Genomic DNA, 11455 nt, shown 5'->3' on the forward strand with positions numbered 1-11455 from the left:
GCCCTACCGACACAAATTCCACACAATGAGAATTATGCGCACCAATAATCCAAACATCACCAGTGTAATGTCCCGATTATTTAATTATTTGTTTAATTAAATATTATTATTTTATTTTCGGAAATTATCGGTTGAGAAGTATATTTTGGTGAATAAGTGGCTATCTCGGAAAATGGATTATTATATCAATGGAATATTATTAAAAGTATTATATTGGTCGTTTTTAGTTATTGGACTTATTGGGTCTAAATTGATTTGTGAAGAATAATAAAGAGGAAGTTTTAACTAGGCCTAATTGGAATGATAAAATTAGGGTTTTAGAGATATGAAGAGTAGTGTTATCATTTGAAGAGAAGGAGACAAGTCTTGGAGAAGAGAAACAAGCTTGAAGATTTCCATCCATGGTGCCCAATCGGAAGTGCAATCGGAGACCCATCAAGTTGCTTCAAATTGAATAAGGTAAGGGTGTGATTCTCTTCCTATAATGGGGCTTATGAACAATTGTATGTGGGGAATTGTATGTGTAGATTTATTGCTATTGCTTGTGTTAATCGTTGCTGGAAATAGAGAATCTACCATGAATAACATGTAGTTGGAATACTGCCTCTTTAATTATTGTTGTTGTGGTTGTTCAGTGAAGGAAATTAGAGATTCAAGTTATAGCTTCTGATGTATTAAATTGTTACCAGAAAATTGAAAATCTGAGTCTTTCGTTGCTGTTTATGTTGATAAACATTATGTTAATGCTGTACGAAATAAGGAAATAAGAAAATGAGGGTCTGTGCGAGCCATGACGGATGACTGATATGCGGGGACGATTGGCATCCATGCCTTTGACGGTCGACATTCATGACTTCCTTGCCTTATGACAGACGGCATTCATCCTTATGCATTCAAGCCCATGACGGGTGGCATTGGGTGTAGGAAGGGGGTGCCGAGCAGCACACCCCACTTAGACCATAAAAATTTCGTTCATGCCATTATCGTTTTGTCTTCTGTGCTTTTGTTTTGGTTACCGTTTCGTGCCTATGATCCATTGTTTTCTTTTCATGTTTTCTACTGTTACTTAAGAAACATATATATTGGTATGAGATGAAATATAATGGGAACATTAAGATGAATAAGTTGTAAACCGGTATGGAACAAAATGCCCTGTTACAGTAGGATGAATCAACCATCAACCCAAGCTCAGACTACTGTGATCTTCGAGATAGAGACTGCTCAGATTCCTACAATTCATGTGATGAATCCTACGAACACTAAACCATATGGGATAGAGATGGATTTCCAATTGGCAGGACAACAGATTCCTGTTCCACGAACAACAATTCCTCAGGCTATCATGACCACTACCCCTACTGCAATGAATGTTATCCCTGTCCAAAATGAACAGATTTTCCACGGTGCTCCTTCTGAAGGCATGGTTAGGTTGGAAGAATTTGAAGACCAATTTCTGGAAATTCAGAAAGAGATCAAGGCCCTTAGAGGAAAAGATCTATTTGGAAAAGAAGTAAATGATTTATGCTTGGTTCCGAATGTCAGAGTTTTGGCCAAGTTCAGACTCCTAGAATTCGAGAAGTACAAAGGGAATTCATGTCCTCATAGTCTTCTGATCATGTATGTAAGGAAAATGTCCATGCACACAGAAGATCAATGCTTATTAATTCACTACTTTCAAGATAGCTTATCTGGAGCTGCTTTGAAATGGTACATGGGTTTGGATAGTACTTACATCCATACTTTCCATGACCTCGGAGAAGCTTTCATCAGACAGTACAAATACAACATTGACATGGCACCGAAAAGAGATCAACTCCCTGCTATGTCCCAAAGAGAAAAAGAATCCTTCAAAGAGTACGCGCAAAGATGGCGTGAATAAGCTGCTCAAATCATTCCTCCAATGGAAGAAAAAGAAATGACCAAAGTCTTCCCTAAGACACTAAGCACATTTTATTATGAGAAGATGGTAGCAAGTGCTCCCAATAACTTTACTTAGATGGTAAACATGGGGATGTGGCTTGAAGAAGGTATCGGAGAAGGTCGCCTAGTCAAAGAAGCCAGTTCATCACTATCTAGTGGTGGCATCAAAAGATTTGGTAGTAGCTTTGCCAAGAAAAAGGAAGAAACTATGAGTGCCATCTCAAGAGGAAGAAAAAGACGGTATCAACCACAACAAATTGCTATTGTAACTCCAGTTTTTAGCCAAGCTCCGCCTCAGAATGTGCAGAAGCCTCAGCCTCAACAGCCTCGACAACAGGCTCCTCAACAAAATCAACAAAGGAAACATCCGCCTTTTGATCCTATTCCGATGACTTATACAAAATTACTTCCTTTGCTAGTTCAGAAGAATCTAGTTCAACTGAGGGATCCTCCTCCTCTTGCTAATCCACCATTTTGGTACAAGGCGGATGCTCGCTATGCTTTCCACAAGAATGCTCCTGGTCATACTGTGGAAAATTGTGACCCTGTCATGAATGAAGTACAGAAACTGGTCCGAAGCAATATGATCACCTTCAAAGATGTCAATCCTATTGTTCAAGTTAATTCACTGCCCAACCGTGAGACTGTCAATGCAATCCAGACTCAATCCAGTTATGAATACATACATGATGTTCGTGAATCAACTCGATCTTTGGTGCAAATGCACATTGTATTCTGTGGACTCAATTGTTTTCCTCCTCATAATTACAGTGCTTGTTCAATTTGTTCAAACTCCATTCACGGATATGGAACTGTAATCGAGGATCTTCAGAAACTGTTGGATAGAGGAATCATCAGTATATCAAGAAAGAAGAGAAATGAAGAAGCTCATTTTGTTAATATGGTGCATAGATGCCCTAGAAGGTACCACGTATGAGATATCCATTTCATCAAAGAACCATTGGTTCTAGTACATATAAGGCTTTGCCGGTTGGCTTTCTTTCAACATGTTCATAATGCTTGTAGAATTTGTTTTGTAAATTCCCGAGGTTGTTTTCAAGTCAGAGGAGAAATTCAAAAGATGTTGGATGAGAGGACTCTCCACATTACCTATGAAAGAGATTATGACAACATTAATATGGTGATTGCTGAGTTCCCAGTCCCCGAAGTTATGGAGATGTCTTATGATAGTCAAAACATGGCTGTCATTCCTCTCACAATTCAAATGTCAAAGCCATTTCCTTACAACTCAACTACTACTATTCCTTGGAGATATGGTGCTACTATCATAACAGGGGAAGAAGAAGTTCGTTCTGGTCCTGAGACTACTATTGTGAACATTGCTGATACGAGCCGTATGACTCGAAGCAGCCGTTTGTTTGCACCAATTCCTCATAAGCCAAGAAATAATTTGTCTGTACAAATCCCTCCTCAGAAGGATGTGCCTAGGAAGGAGCCTATTATTACGGAGCCTATCTTTGAGACTAAAGGCAATGATGTAGAAGAGTTCCTGAATCTAATTAAGAAGAGGGACTACATGGTGGTTGACCAGCTCCTTCAGACACAATCAAAGATATCCCTGTTGGCCCTATTGGTACATTCAAAAGCTCATTGGATTGCACTAATGAAGGTTCTAAAGCAAGCCTACATTGAACAAGATGCAACCCTCGAGCAGTTTGATAATGTTGTTTCCAACATCACCGTCAACAATGTATTGAGCTTTAGTAAAGAGGAACTTCCCCTAGAAGAACTGGAGCACAATCATGCCCTACACATCAACATGAAATGTGGAGAAGATACCCTGACAAATGTGCTAGTTGATACAGGTTCATCCTTGAATGTCACGCCCAGAAGCACCTTAGAAAGACTGTCCTATCAAGGGGCAACTATAAGGCTGAATGGGATTATTGTGAAAGCCTTTGATGGTTCAAAGTGCACTGTGATCGGAGAGATTCATCTTTCTATCTGCATTGGACCTCATGATTTTTGAAATCACTTTTCAGATAATAGATATTTCTCCCGCTTACAACTGTTTGTTGGGAAGACCCTGGATCTATAGTGCTGGAGCTGTCACTTCCACCCTTCATCAGATGCTGAAGTTTGCTGTGAAAGACAAGTTGATTACTGTTTATGGAGAATAAACTATGTTTGTTAGTCAGTTGTCTTCTATCTCCAGTATTGAAGAGTTTGAAGCTCAATTCCAAGCTCTGGAAATTGTTAATCCCGAATACGAAAAGAAAGCAGGTGCGTCTATTTCATCCTGGAAAGATGCCCAACAAGTGGTCGCCCAAGGATCTTATGAAGGCTGGGGGAAAGTTATTGAACTTCCAACCAACAAGAACAAAAGTGGTCTAGGATTCACATCACAGAAGTCAAAAGGAAAAGAACCTGAGTATGAAAGCTGCAGTAAAACCCAGCACGGGACTTTTCAAAGTGCTGGCTACATCAACCCAGATAAACAAGACATAGTTGCCATCATTGAAGATGTTCCAGAATGTTCAAGCTTCGTGACGCGTAGAGAGGACAACTCCAACTGGACTTCCGTCAGCATCTCTTCTGTTGTTCATGAGTCAAAGTAATTTTCTGTCTTTTAAAAAACCTTTAGCTCTTCCCAAGGCGAAAGAGTAATGTGTCGGGCTGTTTAAAATAATTCCTTTTGTTCTGCCCAAGACAAAAGTGAGCTTATGTAGGGCTTCGTTTCAAATCATTAATAAAAAAGCAGTTTTTGCTTCCCTTTTGTTTATCGTTTATCTTTTTTTGAAAATGGTAACATCTAAAAAACCCATAAAATCAATCAAAATTATTTTTCTCAAATTTGCACATACACCTTGTTGCACCCCAAAATTTGCCCATCTAATTATTATTAATTGGCTTACATATCTCATTCATTTACATCTTAGGTCATGAATAAAATCATGCATCATTAAACAACCATTGACATTGGAATCAGAGATCTTAAATTATTAAAGATTCACTATTTCTATACTTCGAGACTAATTCATCTTTAAAGGTTCTTTAAAATGTTGCTATGAAATTTATAATACATAAGTGCTTTTCTTTCAGTCGTTAGTTGTTTGTCAAGGAAGTTAACATGATTCGAGGAATTAAGATCCCATTGAGTTAGAGTTGGACTTGAAGTATTCATTCATATAACTTTATCAAGTCTAGACGATTGAAGGTTAATCCAATTGGAAAATGGCACGGCAAGTATGGGATTAGTGCATAGATACAAAGGTGCTACTAAGGTTCATTCATTTCATCTAAAATAAGCCCAATACGTTTCAAGGCCGTGCTCATTCAAAGAAACATTCGATTCAATTATGCATAGAAGGAAAAGTTGAACCTGTTATGGGATGTAAAAAAAAAAGATTCTAATTTCATTTATTCGAAAAAAGAGTTATGTTATTACAAAGCCATCACCATTACATCAGTACAATACCAATGACCTCCATATAAAAGTCTTCATTACACTACATGGGGAATTATACAACAAATTTATGATAATATAAGTATCAGTGCTCCTAATCTCCGTGTCTTGTGTTACAAATAGAAATTCCTCAAGTCTTCAGCACAATAATTCCAAACAGCCTGCTGCCAAGTTCTGATGCAGACATACTCCCTGTTTCACTAATGATCTGAGGCCTTCTCAAAGTCTTCTACACCAAAAAAACCTAATGATGAACCTGATTCAAACCATAGCTTACAAGCCTGCATCAACCTGAAAAAAACAGAGTCTCAGAAATAAATAAAAATCCAGAATTGAGCATTGCTAACACTCTTTACCCTACCAGTTTCTTACATGCCAAACTGTCACACGAACTTGCCGCTTCCATCATACCATGCCTGCATAGTTCCAATATATACCAGTTTAGAAAATGAAAACAGAAGAAATAGTTCAAGCATACTCACGGTTCGAAGTAGTCGATATCCATGTCAGTTCTTCCCCAGCACATCATCACTTTGCAATTCCGGTTCAGTCGTTCAAAACATAACCCTGCAACAGAGCCATACAATCAAGATTATTATGCTAAGTTCTACACCAAGTTTCAGTAACAGTTAAATAGCAGCAACAATTTATATCCGGCTTCGCATTTCCATTCATTCGACAAGTTCAGTTTCAACCCACATATCTACATACGTCAAGGCATACACACATTAACCACATACCATGTAATCTATTGTCCAGTTTTAATTAACTTCAGTTATTCTAAAAAACCCTCATTCAATAAAATCCCTGCATAACACTTAACAGACACAATTCCAAGCTTCTCTACACCACAAAGCTACATAAACCACCCTGCATATAACAGTCCATACTCCTTCCCACTGTTTGCATATACCAAATAGCAATTCAGCTCTTAACCACTAACTAATTCTAACCAATCATTTTCTAAACACCTAGACAATCGGTTACAAACCTCTAACTAATAACTAACAACCTAGCTTTCAAACTAACCAATCCATCTACTTTACTAACTGTCAGTAGCTGAAAAAGACAACTATAACCAATTCCCAACTGAACACAAACTCTCAACAGAATTCCTAACTAATTTAACAGCCAATTAACTGCCTCTAACCAACTTCCAACACCTATAACAGAATGTAACTAACCTCTCCACTTAACTCAAACCTCACCCTTAATCTCATAACTAACTCCCTCTAATCCATTGGCTCAGAATCTCCTCCCTCAACTGAATTTCACTCTCTCAACCTCTATATATTCTCATCACCTCCACAATTCTTCGGATCTTCCTCTTCCATTCTCAACACCATTTCTCTGCTCCATTCATCTCTCTCCCTTACCTCCACTAAATGCTCAAAAATCCACCATTGATAGAGCTTAAACATCTAAAGCTCTTATCAATTGAGCTCAGCCACAACCTCACCACATCCTCCACCGCTGCAACCTCTCATCAAGCTTTCAACTCACGCACACTCTCTGAATTATCATCATCATCTTTACACTACTCAACAACAACAATCACGCACAGCAACAACTTCAGAAAAGATTGAAAGAAAAAAGAATAGTAGAAGAAGAAGATAGCGCAAGCAAAAACAAAGAGAAGGCGTGGAAATCTAAAGCTCACCGGAAGAATTCGTCAAGTTCCTCAACTGCGTTTATTTCGCACACTAAAGAGCTTCTGGTTCTCCCCTCCGGTTTTCCTCAATGATTCGCCATCTTCGTCATCCAGGGAAGTCTTCGAATTGACTCCTCCATCTTCATCTCTTGCTGTTTCTTGATGCTATGGTGTAGTATTAAGTTGCCTGAGCACTTCCCCCATGATCTCGCTTCTTGATTCGCAACCGTGGATGTTTAATTCCGTTTCTTCTTAGATCTAGGGTTTGCTTCTCGCGCTGATTAGAGAGAATTGAGAGAAATCCTCGAAAAAGACTTGGATATGTAGAAAGAGGGGGTGAAATAGGTGGGGGAGCAGTTTCGAATTTCACGATTGGTCGAGCTCCGCCGCCTCCGGCGCGGCGGAGCGATTTCCGGCGATCGTTTTTTATTGAGAGAGATGAAAGAGAGATACGATAGAGAGAGGGATACGGTAGAGAGAGTTAATAGGAGAAGCTGAAACGTCACATGTTTACCCTAATTCTTAATCCAATTCCATTTAATTCTTTTTTTATTTATTTATTTTAATTAATTGTTTTGTTTTTTGAATAATAACAATATTAATTCTGAAAATATATGGATCAAGCAATAATCACCATGGGCCGATTTGCTCCTCACACCCCTGTGACTCGTCACTGCCATTTTTGGCTAGAGAAATTCTGTAAGAAAAAGAAAATTATACCCCGTAACCCTACGTTTATCCCAATACCCCGACAATTTTTTAAAAATTCCAATTTTATCCTTTTTTACTTTTAATTTTTTATTTTTATTTTTTATTTTTTCATTGTTACTGTTTGTACGGAGAGAAGTGGAGATTGTTACGTCGTCTGAACCGGATAACCAAACATGCAGTTTTCCGGTTTGTTTTTTTAAAACTTTCATCAACCGGATATCCCAGGGATGGGTATTCCGGTTGGTTTTATTTCAAATTTTCCCAACCGGATATCCCATGGATGGGTATTCCGGTTTGTTATATTTCAAGTTTTCCTAACCGGATATCCCCTTTGTGGGTATTCCGGTTCTTGTTTTTTTTAATTTTTTCCCTTTTTTTTTAAAATTACTTTAATTTTAATTTTTTAATTTTTTTAATTATATATTAAACTAAATTAATTATATATATTTAGGTGTGGATCCTCCTTTGAAGAAATGCGATGTAACTCAAACATGTGTGGATACAACTGATGTTTTTGTAACTGGTCAAAAATTTGCTACAAGAGAAGAGGCGATAAGTTGGATTAAGGACGTTGGAATCAGGAATAAAGTAACAGTTATAATAGCTCGTTCAGATATCAAAACAGGCAAGCGAGGAAGAAGTGATAAATTAATATTTGGTTGTGATAGAGGTGGAAAATACAAAAAAACAGATAGCGAAACCCAAAGTGCTAGTAAGAGATGTGGTTGTCCTTTCAAAATTAGGTCAACACCGTCGAAAGATGGTTCTGGATGGAAGATCGATGTAAAATGCGGAGTACACAACCACGGCTTACCTGATAGATTTGAAGGTCATGCTTTCGTAAGTTGACTAAATACAGATGATAAGCAACATATTGTTGATTTGACAAAACGCCATGTTCCACCAAGACACATATTATTGTCATTGCAAGAGCGTGACCCGGAGAATGTCACTCGGATCACGCAAATATACAAACATAAGAGTAAGATACAAAAAGACATAAGGGGTCCTAGAACAGAAATGCAACAATTGCTCAAGTTGGTTGAAGAATCAGGTTATGTTTACTGGAGTAGGAAAAAGGATGAGTCAGAAGTTGTGAGAGATATTTTTTGGGCACATCCAGAATCAGTGAAGTTGTTGAATATGTTTCCTATTGTATTGATTATGGACTGCACATACAAGACAAACAAGTACAGGCAACCGTTGTTTGAAATAGTTGGTATGACATCAACTAAATTAACATTTGCTGTTGCATTTGCCTATATGGAATATGAGCAGACAGAGACTTTTTGTTGGGTATTGGATAAGTTGAAACAGTTGTTTATCAAGCAGGATAATTGTCCTCAAGTAATCTTGACTGATAGAGATCTTGCTTTAATGAAAGCCATTGAAACAATATTCCCAAAGACAGCTAATTTGCTTTGCCGATTTCACATCAACAAAAACGTGAAATCAAGGTGTAAGGAACATGTTGTGGATGATATGCGAGAAACAGTGGAGAAAATGTGGTTTGAACTGATAAAGGCTAGTGATGAGATGGAGTACCATCAACGGTTGAAACAACTTGAGGATGCATGTGTTGACTCCAAAGGTTTTATTGATTATGTGAATGACACGTGGTTGACACCGCACAGACATCGATTTGTCGAAGCATGGATCAATCAAGTGTTACATTTGGGCAACACAACAACAAATAGGTATGTTTATGTGATTTTATCGACATTGTTTCTTTATATTAATATTACAGATAATTAGTTGTTCTTTTTAATTTAAAGGGTGGAGTCTGCGCATTGGAAACTTAAGCAAATGTTAGAGAATAGCTTAGGTGATTTATGCAAATGTTGGGAGGCTATGAATGACAACATCAAGATACAAGTGGGCAACATTAGAGCTTCATTTCAGAAGAGTTTTTATGAAGTTGAGCATGCACATACTAGTCCTTTTTATTCAAATTTGCGTGGTTCAGTATCAAGAGCTGCATTGAGGCAGATTGCTGAAGAGTGGTTGAGGATTGACATGGTGGGTACCGATACGCAAAAGTGCGGACGTACTCATAGAAAAGTATATGGGTTACCATGTGCTTGTGAGTTAGGGAGATATACATTGAGTGGTGATGCGATACCAATTGAGGCTATTCATATTCATTGGAGGAAACTAAGTATGGAAGGAAATCAAGATATAGATGCAGATGATGGATCAGAAATAGACATGACAAATGCAATCGATGAAATTTGGAAAATGTGGAGGTCATTAGATGTTGTCGGAAAAAGAGCATTAAAAAGCAGAGTGTGTGAGATTGCTTATCCAACTACAACAAAGATGTGTCCACCGCCTGAAAAAATTAAAACCAAAGGAGGGGTTAAGAAAAAAGGGAAGAGACCTGTGGGATATGATGTTTATCGTGATCCTTCAGGATATGAGTATGTTGATCAATCACATTTGAGTTCTCAAAAATCTTCAAAGAGGTTATATTCACAACTATCCCAAACCTCAAAAAATAGAGAATTTGATAAATACATTGTACAATTTCCAGATTACATCAGACCATTTATTGATGACATTGTTGATGTAAGAGATGATGGAAATTGTGGTTTTAGAGCCATTGCATCTTTGCATGGTTATGGCACAGATGGATGGTCAATGGTTCGTCGGGATTTGGAGAAAGAGATTATAGGTCCTAGAAGCAAGTTGTATGAGGATTTATTTGGTCAACGCCTTCCAACAGTGAGATCATCGTTGGTGATAGAAACTTTAGGTCAACAACCACCAAATAAATGGATGACGTTACCTGAGTTGGGCTATGTAATAGCTAATCGGTATAATGTTGTTCTCGTCTCTTTAGGTCACCTTAGTTTGAGTTACTTTCCTATGACGAGTGCACATTCACCTAATGCATCCATTTACTGTATCGGCTTTGTCAATGGAAATCATTGGGTTCAGGTAGTTAGAAACACATTTTTCGTACATTCAATCCCTATTCGTGTTTTTCTGATATTTATTTTGTGTGCAGGTAAACATGAATGAAGGATTCCCGTTGCCACCTGTCACAACTGATTGGACGAAATATCGCACAAAAGATGCAACTTCTTGGATGGTAGGATTTGCCGGGCGGTTACAACATTGGCAACGGCTAATGCCTATACTACCAAAACATGTCAGCTTAGATTGATTTTATGATATTACAACATTAGTACTATTGGATTTTAATATGTTGCCAAATGGATTATAAATAATTAATCTCAAACTATAAGTCTTATAATAACACAGACGTCTACAAGTCTCATAACAATACATAAGTCTCAAACTAAAACATAAATATAAACATAAAATGTGACATCAATCAGACTCATGGTCATAAGTAATTGGACCTTCCCTAGGTAATGGTCCGCCCTGTGCAAGTCTGAGTGCTCTAAATATCTCCAGAAACTGTTCGTCTTCAGGAACAGCCTGATGACGCTGTAAGTAATGATGAAGCTCATGAGATATATATGATAATCTCGGGTCTGACGGTCCTTCGTCATAGACAGGCACTGGTACCTCCATCGGCTGATCACCTCTTGGTGCTCTCAATATAGGATGTGACACCGTATAATACCACGCCAAATAATCATCGTCTGTCTCATATGGTATGGTGGCAAACGCAGCTGGGGGATCATCGTGGGTTATCCGGCTATGTAAAAGAGAAAACAAACAGAACCGGAAACCCCATAGCTGGGTTATCCGGCTGAGATATTTTAAAAAAAAAC

At 38.0% G+C, this 11455-nt stretch overlaps 2 protein-coding genes across 2 annotated transcripts; both read left to right on the plus strand.

Annotated features, from left to right (window-relative positions):
- The first annotated feature begins 2005 nt into the window (after positions 1-2005).
- LOC131662666 (uncharacterized) lies at positions 2006-4061 on the plus strand. Its single transcript, XM_058932515.1, has 3 exons — positions 2006-2844; positions 2947-3859; positions 3924-4061. The coding sequence occupies exons 1-3, from the start codon at positions 2006-2008 to the stop codon at positions 4059-4061; spliced, it is 1890 nt and encodes a 629-aa protein (XP_058788498.1).
- Positions 4062-9049: 4988 nt separating this feature from the next.
- On the plus strand, positions 9050-10948 carry LOC131644786 (uncharacterized). Its single transcript, XM_058915375.1, has 4 exons — positions 9050-9406; positions 9485-9534; positions 10552-10649; positions 10720-10948. Exons 1-4 carry the CDS (start codon positions 9087-9089, stop codon positions 10876-10878), a joined length of 627 nt encoding a protein of 208 aa, XP_058771358.1. The 5' UTR covers positions 9050-9086; the 3' UTR covers positions 10879-10948.
- The last annotated feature ends 507 nt before the right edge of the window (positions 10949-11455 follow it).

Source organism: Vicia villosa, linkage group LG1 (assembly GCF_029867415.1).
Source record: "Vicia villosa cultivar HV-30 ecotype Madison, WI linkage group LG1, Vvil1.0, whole genome shotgun sequence".
Taxonomy (NCBI): Eukaryota; Viridiplantae; Streptophyta; class Magnoliopsida; order Fabales; family Fabaceae; genus Vicia; species Vicia villosa.